Source organism: Tamandua tetradactyla, chromosome 14 (genome assembly GCF_023851605.1).
Source record: "Tamandua tetradactyla isolate mTamTet1 chromosome 14, mTamTet1.pri, whole genome shotgun sequence".
NCBI classification, from domain to species: domain Eukaryota; kingdom Metazoa; phylum Chordata; class Mammalia; order Pilosa; family Myrmecophagidae; genus Tamandua; species Tamandua tetradactyla.
In genome coordinates this window covers 65,318,364-65,344,439 of record NC_135340.1, presented here as the reverse complement: position 1 = coordinate 65,344,439, position 26,076 = coordinate 65,318,364, and the positions used below count along the sequence as shown (strand labels likewise).

The 26,076-nt window shown below is 35.3% G+C and overlaps 1 protein-coding gene across 2 annotated transcripts in view; it reads left to right on the top strand.

Moving 5' to 3' along the window:
• SPPL2A (signal peptide peptidase like 2A) overlaps positions 1-21,600 on the top strand; it is a 72,040-nt gene extending 50,440 nt beyond the window's left edge. For both annotated transcript variants that reach the window (XM_077127879.1, XM_077127880.1), the window contains one exon: positions 17,817-21,600. In XM_077127879.1, the coding sequence (XP_076983994.1) occupies positions 17,817-17,891 (75 nt within the window). In that variant the 3' untranslated portion in view covers positions 17,892-21,600. The remainder of the gene's footprint in view (positions 1-17,816) is intronic.
• The last annotated feature ends 4,476 nt before the right edge of the window (positions 21,601-26,076 follow it).

Here is a 26,076-nt window from a genome sequence, read left to right as displayed (position 1 = left end):
CTACTCTTTGGTTACAGCTGCAGGGCTTCTCAGGCTCCAGCTACCCCAGGTATAGGCAGAATAAAGCTTGTCGAGTGTTTGTCTGGAGGCTGTGCCTTCCCCAGGAGAGGGGTGGGGCCCAGCTCAGGTGGATTCCTTCCCTCAAGGAATTCACACCTCAGGATCTGGAAAAGTGAAGCAATTAAAGCTAGCCTACAACCTCTCCACTGTCTTCACCATGCCCCCAGCAGGGAGAGTCTGCTGAAGTTAAAGATACTGCATCACCTTATGCTGCTAGAACCCACAGGCAGACACATGCCACATACTAGGCAGGATAGGAAAAACACAGAGTCTAGAGGCTTCGTAGGAAAGCCTTTCAACCTACTGGGTCTCATCCTCAGGGAAAACTGACACAGATGACTCCTTCCTCCTTAGGAAGGAGGAAGTTCTTGCCAGTCAAGAACTTAAGTTGCTATGTCGCTTTGTGTATCTCCAAGTCTTATGTGCCCCCTCCTTTCACTCAGGGCCCAGACCCTTTCAAGTATTATGTGCTATCAGATCCAAAAAATCTCAGCTTATCTTTTTTTTTTTTTGTCAGCCCTACTCCCTCTGCGCTGGGACAAAAAACAGCAACCTCAGGTTTTCTCAAGGTTCAGCTGAGCTGGGGACCTATTGGAGGAAGGCCAAATTGGTCTGGGAAAATCTGGCTGGGGTCTATAATACCTAAGTAGGCCCTTCTAAAGGGGGAGAAAAAAGACACCATACAGGCAGGGCAAGAAACAAGAAAGCAAGAACTGAGAAATTCTAATCTGTTAAACAAAACCTAAGCTAGAGGTCTAGAATAAACTGAACTGAATGTCAAAGAACAGATAGACCACAAAGTCATCCAGCAAGAAAATCCTAGGTAAAAAAAATGAAAACTGTCTCCAGAATAAACTAATTAAGATAATTAAATGCATAGATGCCAGCAAAAAATAACGAATCATACTAGGAAAATTGAAGATATGGCCCAGTCAGAGGAACAAACCATCAATTCAAATGAGATACAGGAGTTGAAGCAATTAATTCAAAATGTTTGAACACACATGGAAAACCTCATCAAAAATCAAATCAGTGAATTGAGGTAGGATATAAAGAAGGCAAGGAATGAACAAAAAGAAGAAATCAAAAGTCTGAAAAAATAAATCACAGAACTTATGGGAATGAAAAGGACAGTAGAAGAGATGAAAAAAAACAATGGAAACATACAACATCAGATTTCAAGAAGGAGAAGACAAGATTAGTGAACTGGGGGACGGGACATCTGAAATCTGACAAACAAAAGAAAATATAAGGAAAAGAATGGAAAAATATGAGCAAGGACGCAGGGAATTGAATGACAACATGAAGCACGTGAATATATGTGTTGTGAGTATCCCAAGGAGAAGAGAAGGGAAAAGAAGGAGAAAAACTAATGGAGAAAATTATCACTGAAAATTTCCAAGCTCTTATGAAAGACTTAAAATTAAAGGTCCAAGAAGTGCAGCATACCCCAAACAGAATAGATCCAAATCGACGTACTCCCAAGACACTTACTAATCAGAATGTCAGATGTCAGAGAGAGAGAATCTTGAAAGCAGGAAGAGAAAAGCAATCAAGGGAAGGCCAATAAAACTATGCATAGATTTCTCAGCAGAAACCATGGAAGCAAGAAGACAGTGGGAGGATATATTTAAGATACTAAAACAGAAAAATTGCCAACCAAGAATTCTATATCCAGCAAAACTGTCCTTCAGAAATGAGGGAGAAATTAAAACATTATCAGACAAAAAATTACTGAGACAATTTGTGACCAAAAGACCTGCTCTGCAAGAAATACTAAAGGGAGCACTAGAGACAGATAAGAAAAGACAGAAGAGAGAGGTGTGGAGAAAAGTGTAGAAATGAAGACTATCAGTAAAAGTAAAAAAGAAGAAAAATTAGATATGACGTATAAAATCCAAAAGCAAAATGGTAGAAGAAAGTAATACCTGTACAGTAATACCACTAAATTTTAAGGGATTAAACTCCCCAATCAAAAGACAGATTGGCAGAATGGATTAAAAAACAGGACCCATCTATATGGTGTCTACAGGAAACGCATCTTAGACCCAAGGGTAGGCATAGGTTGAAAGTGAAAGTTTGGGAAAAGATATTTCATGCAAATAACCATCAGAAAAGAGCAGGAGTAGCTATACTAATATCCAACAAATTAGACGTCAAATGTAAAACAGTTAAAAGAGACAAAGAAAAACACTATGTATTAACAAAAGGAGCAATTTAACAAGAAGACATAACAATCATGAATATTTATGTACCGAGCCAGAGTGCTCCAAAATACATGAGGCAAACACTGAAAACACCGAAAAGAAAAATAGACACATCTACCATAATAGTTGTAGAATTCAGTTCCCCACTCTCATCAATGGACAGAACATCTTGACAGAGGATCAATAAAGAAATTGAGCATTTGAATAATACAATAAATGAGCTAGACTTAACAGACATTTACAGAACTTTACACCCCACAACAGCAGGATACACCTTTTTTCAAGTGCTTATGAATCATTCTCAAGGATAGACCATATGCTGGGTCATGAAACAAGTCTCAATAAATTTTAAAAGATTGAAATCATACAAAACACTTTCTCGGGTCAAAAAGGAATGAAACCCTCCCCCTGTCTATGTGGGACATGACTCCCAGGGGTGTGGACCTTCCTGGAAACATGGACAGAAATCCTAGAATGAGCTGAGACCCAGCATCAAGGGATTGAGAAAACCTTCTCGACCAAAAGGGGGGGGACTGAAATGAGACAAAGTGTCAATGGCTGAGAGATTCCAAACAGAGTCGAGAGGTTATCCTGGAGGTTAATCTTAAGCATTAAGTAGATATCACCTTGTTATTCAAGATGTAATGGAGAGGCTGGAGGGAACTGCCTGAAAATGTAGAGCTGTGTTCCAGTAGCCACGTTTCTTGATGATGATTGTATGATGATATAGCTTTCACGATGTGACTGTGTGATTGTGAAAACCTTGTGTCTGATGCTCCTTTTTCTACCTTGTCAACAGATGAGTAGAACATATGGAATAAAAATAAATAATAGGGAGAAAAAAAAAGAAATAAAGTTGGAAATCAGTAACAGGCAGAGGGCCAGAATATTCACAAATATATGGAGGCTCAGCAACATACTCTTAAACAACCAGTGGGTCAAGGAAAAAATTAAAAGAGAAATCATTAAATATCTCAAGGTAAATGAAAATGAAAACACAGCATAACAAAATTTTATGGGATGCTGCAAAGGCAGTGCTAAGAGGGAAATGTATTGTCCTAAATACTTGTATCAAAAAAGAAGAAAGGGCAGAAATCAAGGAATTAACTGCCCACTTGGAGGAAACAGAGAAAAACATCAAACCAAACCCAAAGCAAGCAAAATGAAAGAAATAATGAAGATTAGAGCAGAAATAAATGAAATTGAGAACACGAAAAACAGTCGAGAAAATCAGCAAAACCAGAAGTTGGTTGTATGAGAAAATCAATAAAATTGATGGACCCTTAGCGAGGCTGGCAAAAAGAAGAGAGAGGATGCAAATAAATAAAATCAGAAATGAAAGAGGAGACATAACCACTGACTCCACAGAAATAAAGGAGGTAATGAGAGGATACTATGAACAACTTTATACTAATTAACTAGACAATGTAGATGAAATGGACAACTTCCTAGAAAGGCATGAGCAAACAACATTGATTTGAGAACAAATAGACAACCTCAGCAAACCAATCAGAAGTAAAGAAATTGAATCAGTTCTTAAGAAGCTCCCCAAAAAGGAAAGTCCCGGACTAGATGGCTTCACATGTGAATTTGACCAAACATTCAAGAAAGAATTAGTAGTACCAATCCTGCTCAAACTCTTCAAAAAAATTGAAGAGGAAGGAAGGCTAACTAGCTCATTCTATGAAGCCAACATCACCCTCATACCAAAGCCAGATAAAGATATTACAAGAAAAGAACACTGCAGACTAATCTCTGTAATGAATATAGATGCAAAAATCCTCAACAAAATTCTTGCAAATAAAATCCAGCAGCACATTAAAAGTATTATACACCATGACCAAGTAGGATTCATCCCAGGTATGCAAGGATGGTTCAACATAAGAAAACCAATTAATGTAATACACCATATCAACAAATCAAAGCAGAAAAACCACATGATCATCTCGATTGATGCAGAAAAGGCATTTGACAAAATTCAGCATTCTTTTTTGTTGAAAACACTTCAGAGGATAGAAATACAAGGGAACTTCCTCAACATGATAATGGGAATATATGAAAAACCCACAGCTAACATCATCTTCAATGGGGAAAAACTGAAAACTTCCCCCCTACAATCAGAAACAAGACAAGGATGTCCACTATCACCATTGTTATTCAACATTGTGTTGAAAGTTCTAGCCAGAGCAGTTAGACAAGAAAAAGAAATACAAGGCATCAAAATTGGAAAGGAAGAAATAAAACTCTCACTGTTTGCAGATGATATGATACTATATGTTGAAAACCCTGAAAAATCCACAGCAAAACTACTAGAGCTAATAAACAAGTACAGAAAAGTAGCAGGTTACAAGATCAACACTCAAAAATCTGTAGTGTTTGTATACACTAGTAATGAACAATGTGAGGGGGAAATCAAGAAACAAATTCCATTTACAATTGCAACCAAAAGAATAAAATATTTAGGAATAAATTTAACTATAGAAACAAAAGACCTATACAAAGAAAACTACAAGAAATTGTTAAAAGAAATCACAGAAGACCTAAATAGATAGAAGGGCATACCTGTTCATGTATTGGAAGACTAAATATAGTTAAGATGTCAATTCTACCTAAATTGATTTACAGATTCAACGCAATACCAATCAAAATCCCGACAACTTACTTTTCAGAAATAGAAAAACCAATAAGCAAATTTATCTGGAAGGGCAGGATGCCCCAAATAGCTAAAAATATCCTGAGAAAGAAAAATGAAGTCGAAGGTCTCACGCTACCTAACGTTAAGGCATGTTACAAAGCTACACTGGTCAAAACAGCATGGCACTGGCATAAAGATAGATATACTGACCAATGGAATTGAATAGTGTTCTGATATATAATTGTCTATGGACAATTGATCTTTGATAAAACAGTCAAGGCACCTCACCTGGGACAGAACAGTCTCTTCAATAAATGGTGCCTAAGGAACTGGATATCCACATGCAAAAGAATAAAAGAAGATCCATGTCTCACGCCCTATGTAAAAATTAACTCAAAATGGATCAAAGACCTAAACATTAGATCCAAGACCATAAAACTTTTAGAAGAAAATTTAGGGAAATATCTTATAATAGAAGGCAGTTTTCTAGACCTTACACTCAAAGCACGAGCATTGAAGAAAGAAAGAAAGAAATGGGAACTCCTCAAAATTAAACACTTTTCTGAATCAAAGAACTTTGTCAAGAAAGTAAAGACAGCCTATACAATGGGAGACAATATTTGGAAACAATATACACATAAAGATCTAGTATCCAGAATACATAATAAGACTGTTCAACTCAACAACAAAAAGACAGACAACCCAATTACAAAATGGGCAAAAGACATGAACAGACACTTCTCAGAAGAAGAAATACAAATGGCCAACAGGCACATGAAAAGATGCTCAACTTACCTGGCTATTAGGGAAATGCAAATCAAAACTACAATAAGATACCCACTCACACCCACCAGAATGGCCATTATCAATAAAACAGGAAACCACAAGTGCTGGAGAGGATGTGGAGAAAGTGGCACACTTATCCACTGTTGGTGGGAATGTCAAATGGTACAGCTGCTATGGAAGGCAGTTTGGCAGTTCCTCAGGAAGCTAAGTATAGAATTGCCATATGACCTGGCAATACCATTGCTAGGTATCTACTCAGAGAACATGAGGACAAGGACACAAGTGGATATTTGCACACCAGTGTTTATAGTCGCATTATTTACAATTATCTTGAGATGGAAACAGCCCAAATGTCCATCAACAGACAAGTGGCTAAAGATGCTGTGGTATATACATACGATGGAATATTATGCAGCTGTAAGACAGAATAAAGTTATGAAGTATGTAGCAACATGGATGGACCTTGAGGACACTATTCTGAGTGAGATTAGCCAGAAAGGAAAGGACAAATACTGTGTGATCTCATTGATATGAACTGACATTAGTGAATGAACTTGGATAATTTCATTGGGAGCAGAGATCCTCAGGAGATAGAAATAGAAAATTGGGTAATTGGTGCTGAAGGGATACAGATTATGCAACAAGACTGAGTATAAAAACTCAGAAATGGATAGCACAGTATTACATAGCTAATATAATAATGTTAGTACACTGAATGAAGCTGAATGTGAGAATGATAGAGGGAGGAGGCTGTGGGGACACAAATGAAATCAGAAGGAAAGATAGAGGATAAAGACTGAGGTGGTATAATCTAGGAATGCCTAGAGTGTTTAATGATAGTGACTAAATGTACAAATTTAAAAATGTTTTTACATGAGGAAGAACAAAGGGAATGTCTATATTCCAGAGTGTTGAAAATAGATGGTAATTCTATTTTAAAACTTATGTGTGAGACTAAAGCAAAAAGTGTTTATTTGGAATAAAATTTATATTTTGACTACTGCATTTCCTCATTTAACTTATGTGGACAGCTTAATTGAACACCATAAGTACATGAAACCTTAAGGAGGACATGAGATTTTGTAGGTTTGTCCAGAGTGATACCCCGATAAATCCCAGAGTGACTTGAACAGTGAATAAAAAAAGTATTTGCAAAGAACCCTTGGGGGAATGGCGAGAAAGGGGGAAAATTCAGCTTCCCCAAGTGGAGAATTCTTGATATTCTCACAAGCAGTGGGGACAATCAAAGCGATAGGTTGAGCCCTCAATCTTGGGGTTTGTTTATATGAAACATAACCCTACAAAGGATAGACTAAGCCTACTTAAAATAGGCCCAAGAGTCATCCCCAGAGAAGCTCTTTTGTTGGTCAGATGTGGCCTCTCTCTCTCAGCCCACACGACAAACAAACTCACTACCCTCCCCCTCTCTACGTGGGACATGACTCCCAGGGGTGTGCACCTTCCTGGCAACATGGGACAGAAATCCTAGAATGAGTGGGATTCAGCATCAAGGGATTGAGAAAAGCTTCTTGACCAAGAGGGGGAATAGCGAAATGAGACAAAATAAAGTGTCAATGGCTGAGAGATTCCAACAGAATCAAGAGGTTATCCTTTAGGTTATTCTTATGCATTATATAGATGCCACCTTTTTAATTCAGGTGTAATGGAGAGGATGGAGGGAACTGCCTGAAAATGTAGAGCTGTGTTCCAATAGTAATACTTCTTAAAGATGATTGTATAATGATATAGCTTTCAAATGTGATTGTGTGATCGTGAAAAAAAAAGGAAAAAAGAAAAGTGGATGTTGAACATGCCATCAGTTCTCACTCTTCTTGTTTCTTTTCAGTTCTTATAAAAATTTCACCCAAAGATTAAAAAAAAATAAAAAAGATTTAATGAATTTTCTTCTAAGCCTTCTCTAGATAAATGGATAACTGGATAAATAATTCATATCTAGATGGTTATCTTTCTTTTTTACACTGTATTTTTGTATTATTTCCTTTAAAATTCCTTATAAAATTGTTTTAATGGCTGTCTAATATTCTCTCATATGTAGGAACCATACTTTACCAATTTCCTTTCCCCCCCCCACATATATACGTATAATATAAAATTTGCCATTTTAACTTTTTTTGTTTTATTTTGCATGGGCAGGCACCAGGAATTGAACCCGGGTCTCTGGCATGGCAAGCAGGATTTCTGCCTGCTAAGTCACTGTGGCCTGTTTTATTTTAACTATTTTTAAGTGTATCATTCAGTGGCATTCAGCTTACACAATGTTGTGCTACCAACACCACTTTCCGTTACTAAAATTTTTTCATTACACAAAACAGAAAGGCTTTATGGTTAAGAAAAAACTCTTCCTCCATCCCCTGTGTCCTCTTTCCTACTCTGTTTCTGTATTTGCTTATTCTAGGAGCAAATAATGAATAAATATGAAATTTGATATTTCATATAAGTGAAATTGTACGTTCTTTGTCTCTTTCTGTCCAACGTATTTCACTCAACATAATGTTTTCAAGATTCAACCATGGGCCATGATGGCTCACCAGGCAGAGTTCTCACCTACCATGCCAGAGACCCGGGTTCATTTCCCAGTGCCTACCCATGTTAAAGAAAAAAAATTCAACCATGTTGTTGCATGTATCAGAACCTCACTCCTTTTCGTGACTGAACAGTGTTTTATTGTATGGGTATACCACATTGTGTTTATTCATCCATCAGTGGAAGTTTGGGTTATTTTCACTTTGGCTGTTGTGAAGAATGCTGCTAGGAACCTTAGTGTACAGATGTCTGTCTCAGTTCCTGCTTTCAATTATTTGGGGTATATACCTAAGAATAGAATTGCTAGTCATATGGTAATTCTGTTTTTAACCTTTTGAGGAACTGCCAAATTGTCTTCCACAGCAGCTGCACCATTTTACGTTCTTACCAGGAATGCATAAGGGTTACTATTTCTTCATATCCTTGCCAACACTCATTATTTTAATAAACACTTCTGTTTGTAGTGTTTCACAAACACTTGGGTTTTTTTAATAATAGCAATTCTAAGTGGATGTGAAGCGGTATCTTATGGTGGTTTTGATTTGTATTTCTCTAATGGAATGGCTAATGATGTCGAGCATCTTTTCATGTACTTGGATATTGACTATTTGTGTATCTTCTTTGGTGAAATGCCTATTCAAGTCCCTTATCCATTTTTTAAAGGGTTGTTTGTTTTAGTTGTTGAATTATAAGAGTTCTTTATATATTCTGGATAGTAAATCCTTACCAGATATATGATTTCCCCATTCTTCTGAAGCTTGTCTTTTTACTTTCTTGAAAATGTCCTTTGTTTCACAAATGTTTTTCATTTTCATGATGGCCAAGTTATTTTTTTCTTTTCTTGCTAATGATGTTTTTGCAAAGTATGATGAACGATTGCCTAATACAAAGTCCTAAAGATTTTCCAGTTTTCATAAGAGTTGAATAGTTTAGCCCTTATATTTAAGTCATTTATTCACTTTGAATTAATTTTTGCACATGGTGGGAGGTAGTGGTCCAACATATTTTCTTGTGGATATCCAGTCTTCCCAGCCCATTTGTTGACAAGACAATTCTTTCCCCATTGATTGGACTTTGCACCCTTGTCAAAAATCAGTTGGCCATAGATGTGTAGGTTTATTTCGAACTCTCAGTTCTAGTACATTTGTCTATATGGCTATATTAACACCAATACCACACTGTTTTGATGAATGAAGCATTGTCATAAATTACTATTTCCCTTTGATGCAGTAATTTCTCTTCCAGAAAATTATTTAAAATCTGAGCATAGTTGATGTCTAAAGATGTACCTGTAATATTACTGGTCATCCTTGTTCTGTTTTAATGACTTATGGATTCATATTATTATGGGAAGTTTATGTACTAGAATCTTTACAGAGGCTAATCCTGTGTTCACTTTATTCACTTTTTTTGTTTTAATTACAAAGCAATGCGTTTGCATTTTTTTAAAACAATCAACACAAAGTGTCTGCAGAAAAAATGGAAGGTTCTTTTCTAACCATCCTATTCCCACTCCCCAGTCTTACTCTTAAGGGACAGTTACTTAGAACAGTTTCTGTGTAGCTTCCAACTTGTACTAGTGACTAGAGATGTCATGTACATTTTTAAATGTACTGATACTGTGTTTCTTAGGAAATAATCTATAGGTACTTTTTTCTGTTTTTATTCTAGCAATTTCTCTATTCTCTTTTCTTGATGTTTATTGAGGAAAAGGGGGGATGGTAGGAAGGAAGGAATTCAATGAGGGGATGCATTTGTATTCCCTATGAATAAACGCTCTGCCCTGAACCCAAACACCATTCTTAAAAATCACAATTGTTGGCGGGCCGCGGTGGCTCAGCGGGCAAGAGTGCTTGCCTGCCGTGCCGGAGGACCCCGGTTCGATTCCCGGCCCCAGCCCATGTAAAAAACAAACAAACAAACAAAATATAATAAAACAAGAAAATGTTTAAAAATGTTTCCCTTTCTTCCTCCCTTCCTTCCTTCCATCCTTCCTTCCTTCTCTGTCTTTCTTTCCTTTCCTCCCTCTCTCTTAAAAAAAAAAAAAAAAAAAAAAAAAAATCACAATTGTTAAAAAAAAAAAGAAAAAGAAAAAAAGAATCATGATTCTGCTTCATATGAAAGCTACTTATGAAAGAAAAATCACACAGCTGCATTTAAAGCAGTAATAGCTCTTAAGGGGTAGACTCTAGGGCTTTGCCGTATGACATAGTGGCTGAATAAGGCAACTGATTGTATGAAAGTCCATTAAAAACTGTCTGAAAAGACAGGACAACTTTGGTTATAGAATTCTCAAATTCTCACTTGTACAATAAGGCATGGTAATTTTAGTAGAAAGACATCTAGAATACAGAATAACACAAATTGATGAAGAACATGAAGTCTGGTACCAGACTCTCTGAGTTTGAATTCTGGTTTTTTTAATTACTCACTATGCGACCTTGAACAAGTTACTCAGCTTATTGATTCCTCAGTTTCTTCCAGTGTAAAATAGGATAAAAATCATCTTCAGAGGGCTGTTATAATGGTTAAATATGAGTTAATATGTGCAGAATGCTTAGAATAGTACCTGGCACCAGAAGTACTATGAATGTATTTGCTATTTTGAGTTTTGGTTTTGGTTTATTTGTTGGTTTGGTTGTTAATTTTCAGTTCATTAACTGAATTTTCATTTTCCTGGTTTGGATCGTAAGCTTTGGGTCTTTGTTAAATCTGGTTGCTTTAACTTATTTGTGAAAGGATTTGATAGACATATCACAAGCCTCAAAGAAGATATTCTGTTAGATTCATTCATTTACCCATTATGCCCTGAATTTTAAAATATGAAGAATGGACATTTGCTAAAATTTTACAGAAGTTAATTGCAGAATATTAAAAATTAAATTATTGCCCCAGGGAAACTTCTTGCCAGAAAAATAGCAATTTTGAAAATTATATAACAAATGCCACCACAAAATTATTTTACCATATATGTGAAAAAGAAAATCTATCATTGCTTTTGTTAGACCTTAAAAGTTAAAATTAATTTAGTTTGAATGTTGTCATTTGTGGAATTGGTATATTTTAGACTTTGAGGTTGATTTTGGCAAGTTACTTAATCTCCCTGAGACACTATTTCTACATTATAAAATGAGTTTGGATCTGCTGGCAGATAAGATAACAGGTAATCCACAGTAGTGGGTTAACCCAGCACTTCCTCAGGGAAGTGGATGTTGAAATCAGATAATGCTAGGTAGAGGGTTTGAAAGTAGAGTAGTGTGCTGGTTTGAAACTGTTGTGGGCCCCAGAAAAGCTATATTCTTTAATCCTGATTCAGTATTGTTGGTGAGACCTTTTGATTAAGTGGTTTCTATGGAGATGTACCTTCACCCACTCAAGGTGGGTCTTAATCTACTGACTGGAATCCTTTAAGAGGAAAGTATTTTGGAAAAAGCTCAGAGCTGATGCAGACAGTGATATTTGGAGATGCAGAAAAAAATCCCCTGGGGAAGCTGTTTGAAACCAGAGGTGGAAAGGATCAACAATGCCAGCCACATGGTTTCCCAGATCCCAGAAAGGTATCTTTCTTTGGGCGCATTAGTTTGGACATTTTTATGGCCTTAGAACTGTGAACTTATAACTTAATAAGTTTCCTTTACAAAAGCCAACCCATTTCTGTTATATTGCATTTCTGGTGGCATTAACAGGCTAAAACAGATTTTGGCACCAGAGAAGTGGGGTACTGTAGTTTGCAAATACCGAACATATTGAAACAGCTTTTTAAATAGATAAAGGGAAGATTCTTGAAGAATTGTGATATGCTTGAAGAGGAAGGCCTAGAATGCTTTGAAGAGACTTGGTAGGAATATGGACACTAAAGGTATTTCCAGTGAAGCCTTAGACAGAAACAATGAATATGTTATTGCAAACTGAAAGGTAGATGATCTTTGTTTTAAAGAGGCAGAGAATTTGGCAAAATTGACTACTGGTATTGTATGGAAGGCAGAATTTAAAAGCCACGAACTTGGATATTTGGTTGAAGAGATTTCCAGATTAAATGTGGAAAGTACAACCTGGTTACTCCTTGCAGCTTGTAGTAAATTGAGACAAGAAAGAGATAAGCTGTGAACTGAACTCTTACATACAAAGAAACCAGAAATTGATTATATGGAGAATTATGGGCTTCCAGAAAGGGAGACTCCAGAGAATAGTGTCCCATGTGAAGATTTAACCAAACACGGAACCAGTCAGTCATTTCAGAAGGAGCCAGAATTGGAAATGGAGTTATCCAGGAAGGATTTATGGAAGGTCTTGTTATCTGATGGATATGATCCATGTATACTGCACAGAAAACTAACAAGAGTGTTGAGGATCTGTATAAATGGAAACACTGAGAAAACTAACAAGAGTGTTTAGGATCTGTATAAATGAAAACACTGTGTGTCTGAACTAAAAGTGGCAGACAAGGGACAAATTGAAGGAAAAATTACCTCAGAGGCAGAACCATAGAAGATAAGGTCTGAAGCCAAGGAACCTCCAGCCAGGAGAGTTTGGAAAGGGTGGAAAGGGTGAGTTTGCCTTGGACGCGGAGGGCAGACAGAAGATTTTTGCCACCCTGAAATCGGAGAAGGTAGAGCATTCCTTGAGGACTGGGGAGAGCCATGCTGCTGCCCCATTGTTCTGAGCAGGTTGAACTGCCCTGATGCTTGGAGATAGTGGAACTGAGAAAAAGATAGTCTTCCCAAAGTTCTCCAAGGTTGCAATCCTCACCCTGGCATATGGAAAGAACAGGGCCTCTGTAAGTCTTTAGAAAGGGTAGAATGGCCGCTCTTACAAGCCCTGAGAATGATAAATGATTCTCAGACTTTGAGATATAATGGAGTTTGCCCTGCAGGTTTCCAGTACTGTTTGGCTCCAGTGACCCCTATGTTCCTTCCATTTTCCCTATGGAAATGGGAACATTTATTGTATTTTTTGTATATTGACAGGAGATAACGTGTTCTAAGTTCACAGGTCCACAGCCAGAGGAGAATTTTGCCTTAGGACAGACCATGCCTATAACTAACTTTGATGAGATTTTGTGTTGGTTTTGACTTTATATTATATTTGTATTATTGCTGGAATGGTATAAGACTTTGTGATATTGTAATGGAATGAATGTATATGAAAAAACATGTTTTGGAGGGGTCCAGAGGGTGAAATGTGCTGGTTTGAAGCTGTTGTGTATACCAGCAAAGCTGGTTATTTAATCCTAATTCAATATTGCTGGGTGGGGTCTTTTTGATTAAGTTGTTTCCATGGAGATATGACCCACCCAAGTGTAGGTGGAACCTTTTGATTAAGTGGTTTCCGTGGACATATATCTTCACCCAAAAAGGGTGAGTCTTAATCCACTTCCTGGAATCCTTTAAGAGGGAACCATTTTGGAAGAAGCTCAGAGCTGACAGAGGCATTTGGAGATGCAGAAGGAAAATGCCCACAGGAAAGCTCTTTGAAACCAACAGCCAAAGGACCAGCAGATGCCAGCCACGTGCCTTCCCAGATTGATCTTTCTTAAATTAAGGTGTCTTTATCTGGATGCCTTAGTTTGGACATTTTTATGGCCTTAGAACTGCAAACTTGTAACTTAATAAATTCCCTTTATAAAAGCCAACCCATTTCTGGTATACTGCATTTCCAGCAGCATTAACAAACTAAAACAAGTAGGGAATCTCAGGAAGCCAAAGGGAGACTACATATGGCCCCAGTTTGGGACAGGCCTAAGGGTCAGCCTTAAAGACAATTGTTAGGCAGTCTGTGGCTCTCTTTTAGGCTAAAAGTGTAATTATTTTCTTCCTCTCGCTCCGCCTTCATCATCTGCAAACTTTTGCCAATCTCTGTTTCCAAAATATCTCTTCACTTCCAGCACTGAAGTCTGCCTTTTCCAAGCAGATCTCCAAGTGCCTCCAATTGAAATTAGGTTCACCTTCTCCATATTTCTTTAACACTTTGTACTATAAATAATTATTAACATCTGCCTTGTGGTATATGTATTTATGTATGCCTCTGTCTCTAAATTATTAGCTCCTGGGTATTAGGGATCCACACTACTTATGCCATTGTTTACAGATCATAAAGTTTTTTGAAATTCTTTATACAAAGCAATATAAATGTTCAGTTCTGATCCCCTGACTGTTAGTCATTATTTTGCGTGTCTTTAAGTCATTTTTTTTGTGTGTCTTTATAAGCTTCCTGGTTGTTTCCCTCAAAACGAAATATCATTACTTTGTAGTGGTATCATTACTTTGATGTACAGAATAATTAAAAGAAGCCATCATTTTAGGGGATGTGTTTGTTAAGTCAGTGGAGTTTGTGAGATTTCTGCAGCACCCTCCAACAGGTTCTTTTATGCAGTATGGGAACCAGTTTGTTGATAACCAGTAAACAGTGGGATAGTTGGACTCTGTTAAATGTCACTTGTGCTTATTATTTTTAGATGTCACAAGCTGTAATTGATAACTCAATACAGAGATACTTCAACAGCTCTCTCTACTTTAGTATCAACAATTCTCCAGTTTACCCCACTTTAATGAGTGTTTTATTAGGCTTTCTAGAGATTGGTTCATTTACAAATAAGCAGGGCTATCAGTAATTGTCAGGTTAGCTAACCAATTTCAGAGGTCATTTTTCCAAATTGCACTTGCCTATTTATAAATGCAAAACCAGTTTATACCAATTTTACTAATTCTCTTTATTGTTTTTTTTTTTTTTTAGTTTAAAAAAAGCTTATTTCATTATAATGGGCAAATGCTAGAGTTGAAATCTAGTGTATAGGTTACCAGGAGATGCAAAGAGGATAATGATTGCACGGATGTGCTTAAGGTGTACAGAATGTTTGATAAGGTTGATTATAAAAAATAAAAATAATAGGGTTGATTGTAAATCTTTGGAAATGGATAGAGGTGACAGTAGCACAATACTGCAAGTGCAGCTAACACTACTGAATTTGAGTATGGTTGAAAGGGAAAATCTAAGGTCATATATATCACTAGAAGGAAAGCTAGAGAATAAAATATGGGACTTTATAACATAGTAAAACGTAGTGTGGTCAATGAATGTAGTTAAGAGTTAAAGTTCTTCTATGAACTAGAAAAAAATGTATGTCACTATTACAAGGTGTTAGTAATAGGGAGGAATAAGGAAAAACTACAATTAATGCAAACTAAGGATTATATGTAACAGTAATATTGTAATATTTTTTCATCGGTTGTAACAAAGGTGCTATACCAAAGCTAAAGGCTCAGTAATAGTGTGTCAAGGGATATGGGTTTTTTACACATAAATGAGAATGTTCTTAAATTGGTTATGGTTGTGAATGCTTAACTATATGATTATAACAAGAGTGATTTTACACTTTGGATGGGTTGTATGGAATTTGAATAAAACTGTTTTAAAAAAACTTATTTCAACTTTGCTTTTTATATTTCTGTATTGTTTTTATTCAAAAAACCAGTGAAGTAAATACATAATAAAGATGTTTACTTCTCACTAAACTGGCATTCAAAGTATTTTAAATTAATATATTTCTACATTTAAACATAAGAACATAGTGCCAATGGGGTATATGAAGATCAGGAAAGAAGACCATGTGTAACTTAGAGCTTGTAGGCTATTTTTTTGTTAGGTTACAGTTGCCAGTGTAATTGGATCTTGGGGCAGAAAGAATGTCCCTCCCTGTCTATTCTGCCTCAGTTCTTCCTCCCTACAACTCTGACCTCTTTCACCCAGAGCTTCTAAATCAGTGGAAGAAAAGGGGCCAAACATATTTTCTGTGTTTCTACTACTTCATTTAAATTGTGGCGAAAATGAACTGTTCCGCGGTTAATGTTTAATTAACTAGTTAATGAAATTTATGTTTCATGAGGTGACGTGCTGGTCTTCTTCCTGTAAAAATACTACAAACATGTAACTACTTATAATCTGGGGAGTGTCCTTTGCAAATAAAGGACCTCAAAACTGATCAGAGGTTTGAAGTTACTTATAGAGTATCAGTAGATTTGGGTTTTATAAGCGGTCTTCATTATCTGAGAGACTTCTCAGCTGAAAGCATCAGTTCATGTTTTATTCTTATCTGACAAGCTCAAAGACCCCATTTGGAAATGATTTCTCCCTTTTCCTCCAGAAAACACTAAAGCTTTTAGATCAGTTTACAAAAATAGGAACTTTTATCTTGCTCTTTTCTCCTAGTTCTCAATAAAAAGAGGTAGAAAAGTACACCACAATACTGAAATTTAATCATTGGTCTAAAAATCTTTGACAACTAAATAATTTTGCCTGAAGAATAGAGTAAAAACACAGTATTTGAGCAGTTTCTTCTTCCTTTATTTCCAAATATGAAAAGATTTTTGTGGGAATATGGGCAAGGCTGAAATGACCATTTATAGAAAAGTTTAGTAAAGCCTCTAAAATTGTGCATAGCCAATGCATTCTTGATTCCGTTCTCAGATATCATTTGACCTTAAGTACTTCCAAGCTTTATTTCCTTTTTTTGGTAGAAAAGTTTCCAAAGTTTCATGTATTAAATTATCTCCTTAAGGTCAATTCAAGGTATCAACTACGTTACACTGTCCCAGTGTGTCAACAGTGTGTCAACACGTGTTCTCACAGTGACTTGCAGGGCCATTTTTAGTTTTCCCACTCCTACAAATGAACACTTTCCTATCAAGACATTTTTTTACTATAAAATATAACACATATACAAAAAAGCAATAAATTTCAAAGTACATTATAGCAAGTAGTTAGAAAACTGATTTCAGAATTTGGTATGTGTTATAGTCCCAAAATTTCAGGTTTTTCCTTTTAGCTGCTCCAAGACACTGGAGACTAAAAGAGATATTAATATAATGAATGATTCAGCAGTCATACTCATTTGTTAAAACCTGTTTTCTCTATTATAGCTTATCCTTCTCCTTTGATCCTCCCTCGAATCTTTAGGGGTATTTGGGCTCTGCCCATTCTAGCTTTTTCATGTTGGAAAGGGGAGTCGATAATTTGGGGTAGGTGGATGGAAGTAATTGATATTCTTCGTAAGGCTGGCCCCTTCTGCATTTCAGGACTTATCTGGCCTACAAACCCATCCGGAGATTGTAGGTTTCTGGAAAGTACTCTTAGTACATGAAACTTTTGTAGAATCTCAGAGCGCTAGGTGTTCTTCATGGTTAACAGGAATGGTTTTCATTGGGTTGTAATGAGCAATAATGAGCAGTATCTAGTCAACTAACTAGATATTTTAGGCTTGGAATTCCTGACATTTTTATGTCAGGAGAATCTAACTTCTTTTATAGTGGAGTTCCCACTTACATCAAGGACAGTATTTGTATTGGGAAATAGAGAGGAAAGCGAGGAAGGCATGTATCACATTGGCCCTGAGTCACATGATTAGGCTTCCTGAAATATTCAGTGTTACATCTTAGGAGCATTGGTGTATTGAACCTGTACAGTGGTTCAAAAGGAATGTTCAGTTCCCTGTAGCATTCTCTTTTAAAAACTGGGAATCCTTTTGCCAAATTAGTTAATTTGGGCAAGTTGAAAATTTATGTTTCCTGACTACTTTTATTTATGCCTAGATGATGGATCAGGCAGACTGTGCAACAAACGAAGAAAACCCTGTGATGGCTGGTGATCAGATTATCCAAGAGTAATGTTATGTGGATCTGCAGTAATGTGTCATTCATTTTCTACAAATAGATTTCAACTTTTTAAATCAATTTTTGAATTGACAATCTGAAAAAAAATCTTCAATCATATGTTTGCAAATATATTTTTATGAGCTGGTACTGACAATTACAACGTAAGTAATTAAATGCATTTAATTACTTTATGTTAAAGTAGTGCCTTCACACTAAATAAAGCATATGGTCTGTGTGATTTTCAAGATGTATTATATGCAGTATATTTTTCTAAAAATGTCTTGACCCACCTCTGTACCTTTCTGACTGAAATTTGTTTATATGATAGGTAAAAATATTTATCAAAGTGAGTTTCTCAACAAATTTTACTGTTAAAGAATTATACAAACTTTGTCTGCACTATAGAAATAACTGTTTAAGATCATACAAGAAGGCAGTTCAACAGTTTTATGAAAATGCGTACCTCTATTACTGTGAGGTTAGACATAAATTTGGAAATAGTATAAATACATATTTTTGTAGTATAAGTTTTAAAGCCTTGGTTCTTTTAAAAATTGAGAGCATAAATTACTTTGGGTTCCATATATATTGTATTAGAATATTTTCCCATGTGTAGAGAAACATAATATATAGAACTAGTCATTAGGAGGACAAAAAAAAAACTGAAATGCACAGTTTTTAGTAGTTTGCCGTTTTCTTAAAACTGTAACTTCAATCTCTGCTCTCATAATTGTTTTGACTATGGTATATCTATTCTTTCAGATTTAGTTCTGTTGATGTCAAGGTTTGGTCTTCTTTGTTTTGTTTTGAAAAACTGCATTATATTGCCCTTATTTTACTCATTTGGCCACAGACCAATGAAAACATGTCTCAGACTCATACCAGTTTGGAAATTGCCATTTGACTGTCAGAGACCAGTTCGTTTCCCTTCAACCACGGACATATCCATTCCTGTTTGGCCTTTTTAAAAAATTACTTTTCTTATAATTAATACATATGGCTCATTAAGTGTAAGTCTCTAAAAGTTTCTCTGCACCCCCTCCCCCTACTTCTTAATTTTTGTTCCCACTCCTTTCCCCATAGATAATCACCTATTGACCTTTTAATATTTTGGTGGAGGACAGTTTGCTAATATGCAAACTGTGGCTCAGAGGAAAGAACTGGAAACAAAAGTCAGGAGAGTGAATAATGGAAGATCTTGTGTAATTTATCTCAGATCAAGACACTTTATCATAGTTTTCTCATCTGTAAAATGAGTAAGACAGACCTCTTCATGTTTCTGGTATCCTCCAGCTTGAAACATCTTTTTCTCTTAAGTCAACTTTATATTATACTTAATTTTAGATGTAGTCCTGAACCTGCTCCTGAGGTCAAATTATCTTTCCAATTTCTTTTATTTTTTCTAAAGTTCCTAGATGATGAGTGATTGTACAGGCAGAATTTATCTGTAAATACTGTACAAAATATGTGAACAAATCTGTGATCTTTCATTCTGAGTTAAATTTATCTTTTTAAAAGATAAAGCTAATGTCTTTTGAAATGTCTTGGACCTTTGATGTGGAACTAAATTTAATTTGAGGGAGTTTGATGCTTTTGTTTAATAGTTAATTTTTGCTACTTAAGTAAATTAAAAATAGAGGAGCTTCCTTGAGAACTCCTTTTTCTATTTAATATACTTATGGACACATATAGGTTTATGACAAATGACTTATCTGACAAGTAAGGGTTGATCTTGATCTTACCTTCATAATATCAAATTTGAATTTTTTCCAAGAATCTGATTTCTTTGGCAGACTCTGATAGAGAGAGGAACAGCTTAAATGTTTTTTAAAGTTCCAACTATATTTTTCTTTATAGTATCAATAAAATGGTTGCCAAAATATAGCTTTTTTAGTGAAATTTTCTGCAGTCTCTTCCCAACTTTATAATAAAAAATTTCAACCACATTTTATGAAGAATCTTAGTGAAAAATACTAGGATATTCTTGTACAACATTGAAATAAGACAGTTTCTCAAAATAATTTGATTTCATATAACCAGACTAGTAATTATTAATGTTTTAATTTCTAAATCCAGAATGGCATATTATCTAGTATACCCAGTTATCTAAAACTGAGTTCTTTATGCAATTCTATTATCTCCTGCCATTCATCAAGATTTTGTTCTAGTATGCCATTAAAATCTTATTGCTTAAAAAAAAAAATCTTATTGCTTAAATAGATAAAATATAAAGATGAAATTCCTTTATTTTCTTCATCCTCAATGTAGCTTTATATTATATTTAATCCTCTTAGCAACTTAGTTGAAAATAATTATTTAGAGAAATTAAAGTGCAGAAATATTTTGGGCGAACACCAAAGTGGACAAAGGGAGACTAGAAATTATTTTTTCCTAAACATATCTTGAAAACAAGATATAATGTATTTATTAATACTTGGGAAGAAAAGCATTTTTATCACTTCTTAGTTCCCTATGAACATTTTTAATAGCTTATCACAGAAATTACTAAATATCATTAGCATGAGCCAGGAATCAAACCTGGGTTTCTGGCATGGCAGAGAAGTGTTCTACCACTGAACCACCTGTGAACTCTTGTAGTATATACCTTTAATTTCAGTTTAGTTCAGGAAGAGATCAATATGTAAGGTTTTTAGAGAAAGACCTTGATATTCTAATACTATGATTTCTTCTAGCTTGTATAAAATTTTTCTAGATGCGCAATTCCTTATTAGTAGAGGCTGAGATTTATTTCTCTTTTGAGGGAAGAGAATTATAACTCATCTGCTGTTGGAATTCATCAATTTTAGTTAGATGTCCATAGAAACTTTGGTGAAATGGTGCATTTATAAGAAACACAGATGAGCTTTCTAGTTTTCCTTTGTTCTTCCAATTTTTAAATTAGGTATTAGCAAAAATTATTTTGATATTTGATTTTTAAATATTTGAACTAACCTGTTTAAGCTTGGTCTCTAAAATTTCAGCCAGTGTCAGCCAATAAGATTTCAAAAAACATGAATTGCATTTCAATCTATGTGGAATCTACTGATTTGAAAGCCTTTATATTTTCCCACTAATGGCAAAAAGGTTGAATTTATTCAAGATGATACCAAATAACCAATTACACTATTAAAAAAAATTAGTGTCCTTTTTATCTCAGAGGATAATTCAAAAGGGAGGTAGAAGAGAATAATGGAAAGGAAATAAAAATACTGAATATAGATCACTTTCTGCTTCCAGGAAGAAAGATCAATTTAAGAGCTCAGAATCAAAATAATCAACCTTTTAGAATTTGATCTTCTCTTTAGTACTCAGGTTCTAGATTACTGAACTTTCAGAGTAAGAAAATGATTGAATGAATAATATACAGAAATGAATATATTTCCTAATAGGGCAAGTCAATGTAAATTAGATTTTTTTTTGCATATTTTATACCCTTTGTTCTATTTTGTTTAAATGTAAACCTTTTTAAAAATACATATGATTGGATTTTTAATTCTTAGATGATTTGTTTAAATGTTCACATGTTATTTAGTGTAAATTAATACTTTCATAACACTACTAGGCTTTATTTTGTTATGGAACATGACTTTAAATTTTTCAAGTGCTTTAAACTGTCTTCATTATGTGCCAATACTGACAAGAAAAACATTTTTTTAATGTATTAAATTCACTTTGGTATTCAATAAATTCTATTTTAAAATAAAATTTATATTTGTTTCATTTTGAATGGTGAAAATATAATTGAAAATGAACTAAAAGTGTACTACAACATGTTCACATAAGGTAAAAATGGTAATGAACACTTTAAAAATTATGTAGTTATTTAAATCTAGTAAGTTATCCTTTAAACCTAGAAAAATAGTTTTTAAAATTTATATTGACAAATAATAGGTTTAAATTCATATTGACACATAACAGCACTTAATATTTGTTGAATTTAGGTATATAATGCCCCACCTCCCCTTTTTTTAAACCAAGAAAGTACATCTCTGACATTTGTAGCTTTGCTGATGCTGTTCCCCATGAATTGCTAAGATCCTGCTGCCATTGGCCTCCTTGTTAACTCAATTGAGTTTGATTTAGATAGGTGTCTGTAGTTTGTCTTGACACATTGAGGAACTCCTGCTCTCTCATGCTTCTCTCTACAATTGGCAGAGTAACCTTGTTTGAACTCACAGAAATATTTCTAAGAATTTGGGGGATGGGCCCTGGTTAAGTTTAGAAGCAGAAAAATTTAGAACAGTTCAGTTCCCTCACTACAGAGAGGAAGACTATGAGTAAAGGTAAAAAGAAGGAAAATTAGATATGACATATAAAATCCAAAAGGCAAAATGGTAGAAGAAAGTACTATACATGCAGTAATAACACTAAATGTTAATGAATTAAACTCCCCAATCAAAACACATAGACTGGCAGAATGGATTAAAAAACAGGACCCATCTATATGCTGTCTACAGGAAACACATCTTAGACCCAAAGATAAACATAGGTTGAAAGTGAAACGTTGGGAAGACATATTTCATGCAAATAACAATTGGAAAACAGTAGGACTAGCTATACTAATATCCAACAAATTAGGCTTCAAATGTAAAACAGTTAAAAGAGACAAAGATGGATACTATGTACTAATAAAAGGAACAATTCATCACGAAGACATAACAATCATAAATATTCATGCACTGAACCATCATGCTCCAAAATACATGTGGCAAACACTGAAAAGAGAAATAGACACATCTACCACAACAGTTGGAGACTTCAGTTCCCCACTCTCATCAATGGACAGAACATCTAGACAGAGGATCAATAAGAAACAGAGAATTTGAATAATACAATAAATGAGCTAGATAACACATTTATAGAACATTACACCCCACAACAACAAGTTACACCATTTCTCAAGTGCTCATGGATCATTTTCAAAGATAGACCATATGCTAGGTCACAAACAACTCTCAACAAATTTAAAAAGATTGAAATCATACAAAACACTTTATCAGATCATAAAGGAATGAAGTTGGAAATCAATAATAGGCAGAGTGCCAGAAAATTCACAAATATGTGGAGGCTCAACAACATACTCTTAAACAACCAGTGGGTCAAGGAAGAAATTACAAGGGAAATCAGTAAATATCTCGGGGCAAATGAAAATGAAAACATGACATATCAAAACTTATGGGAAACAGCAAAGGCAGTGCTAAGAGGGAAATTTATTGTCCTAAATACCTATATCAAAAAAGAAGAAAGGGCAAAAATCGAGGAATTAACTGCCCACTTGGAAGAAGTAGAGAAACAGCAAACTAACCCCAAAGCAAGCAAAAGGAAAGAAATAGCAAAGATGAGAGAAGAAATAAATGAAATTGAGAAAATCAATAAAACCAGAAGCTGGTTCTATGAGAAAATCAATAAGATTGATGGGCCCTTAGCAAGATTGACAAAAAGAAGAAGAGAGAGGATGCAAATAACTAAGATCAGAAATGGAAGAGGAGACATAACCACTAACCCCGCAGAAATAAAGGCGGTAATAACAGGATACTATTTACAACTTTATGCCAATAAATACAACAATATAGATGAAATGGACAACTTCCTAGAAAGGCATGAACAACCAACTTTGACTCAAGAAGAGATACATGACTTCAACAAACCAATCACAAGTAAAGAAATTGAATCAGTCATTAAGAAGCTTCCCAAAAAGAGAAGTCCAGGACCAGATGGCTTCACATGTGAATTCTACCAAACATTCCAGAAAGAATTACTACCAATCCTGCTCAACTCTTCCAAAAAATTGAAGAGGAGGGAAAGCTACCTAATCCTTCAACGAAGTAAACTTCGCCCTCATACCAAAGCCAGACAAAGATATTACAAAAAAAGAAAACTACCGACCAATCTCTCTAATGAAAAAAGATGCAAAAATCCTCAACAAAATTCTAGCAAATCAAATCCAGCAACACATTAAAAGAATTACACATCATGACCAAGGAGGATTCATCCCAGGTATGCAAAGATGGTTCAACATAAGAAAATCAATTAATGTAATACACCATATCAACAAATCAAAGCAGAAAAACCACATGAGCATCTTGTCGATGCAGAAAAGGCATTTGACAAAATTCAACATCCTTTCCTGTTGAAAACACTTCAAAGGATAGGAATACAAGGGAACTTCCTCAACATGATAATGGGAATATATGAAAAACCCACAGCTAACATCATCTTCAATGGGGAAAAACTGAAAACTTCCCCCTAAGATCAGGAACAAAACAAGGATGTCCACTATCACCACTGTTATTCAACATTGTGTTGGAAGTCTAGCCAGAGCAATTAGACAAGAAAAAAGGAATACAAGGCATCAAAATTGGAAAGGAAGAAGTGAAACTCTCACTGTTTGCAGATGATATGATACTGTATGTCGAAAACCCTGAAAAATCCACAGCAAAACTACTAGAGCTAATAAACAAGTACAGAAAAGTAGCAGGTTACAAGATCAACACTCAAAAATCTGTAGTGTTTGTATACACTAGTAATGAAGAATGTGAGGGGGAAATCAAGAAACAAATTCTATTTACAATTACAACCAAAAGAATAAAATATTTAGGAATAAATTTAACTATGGAGACAAAGGACCTATACAAAGAAAACTACAAGACATTGTTAAAAGAAATCACAGAAGACCTAAAAGATGGAAGGCATACCATGTTCATGGATTGGAAGACTAAATATAGTTAAGATGTCAAGTCTACCTAAATTGATTTACAGATTCAATGCAATACCAATCAAAATCCCAACAACTTACTTTTCCGAAACAGAAAAACCAATAAGCAAATTTATCTGGAAGGGCAGGTGCCCTGAATAGCTAAAAGTATCCTGAGGGAAAAAAAATGAAGTCAGAGGTCTCACGCTGCCAAACTTTAAGGCATATTATGATGCTACAGTGGTCAAAACAGCATGGTACTGGCATGAAGATAGATATATTCACCAATGGAATCTAATGGAGTGTTCAGATATAGACCCTCTCATCTATGGACAATTGATCTTTGATAAGACAGTCAAGGCATCTCACCTGGGACAGAACAGTCTCTTCAATAAATGGTGCCTAGAGAACTGGATATCCATATGCAAAAGAATAAAAGAGGACCCGTATCTCACACCCTATACAAAAGTTAACTCAAAAGTGGATAAAGATCTAAACATTAGGTCTAAGACCATAAAACAGAAGAAAATATAGGGAAATATCTTATAAATCTTATACTTGGAGGTGGTTTTATAGACCTTACACCCAAAGCAAGAGCACTGAAGAAACAAAGAAATAAATGGAAACTCCTCAAAATTAAACACTTTTGAGCATCAAAGAATTTCATCAAGAAAGTAAAAAGACAGCCTACACAATGGGAGACAATATTTGGAAACAACATATCAGTTAAAGGTCTAGTATCCTGAATTTATGAGGAGGTTGTTCCACTCAACGACAAAAAGACAGCAAATCCAATTACAGAATGGGCAAAAGACTTGGACAGACACTTCTCAGAAGAGGAAATACAAATGGCCAAAAGGCACATGAAGAGATGTTCAACCTCCCTGGCCATTAGAGAAATGGAAATCAAAACCACAATGAGATATCATCTCACACCCACCAGAATGGCCATTATCAACAAAACAGAAAATGACAAGTGCTGGAGAGGATGTGGAGAAAGAGGCACACTTATCCACTGTTGGTGGGAATGTCAAATGGTGCAACCACTGTGGAAGGCAGTTTGGCGGTTCCTCAAAAAGCTGAATATAGAATTGCCATATGACCTGGCAATACCATTGCTAGGTATCTACTCAAAGGACATAAAGGCAAAGACACAAACAGACATTTGCACACCAATGTTTATAGCAGCATTATTTACAATTGCAAAGAGATGGAAACACCAAAATGTCAACAGACAAGTGGCTAAACAAACTGTGGTATATACATACGATGGAATACTATGCAGCTGTAAGGCAGTTATGAAGTATGTAACCACATGTATGGACCTTGAGAACATTATGCTGAGTGAGACTAGCCAAAAACAAAAGGACAAATCCTGTATGGTCTCACTGATATGAACTGATATTAGTGAATAAATTGAATATTTCATTGGTAACAGAGACCATCAGGAGATAGAAATGGGTAAGATATTGGGTAACTGAAGCTGGAGGAATACAGATTGTG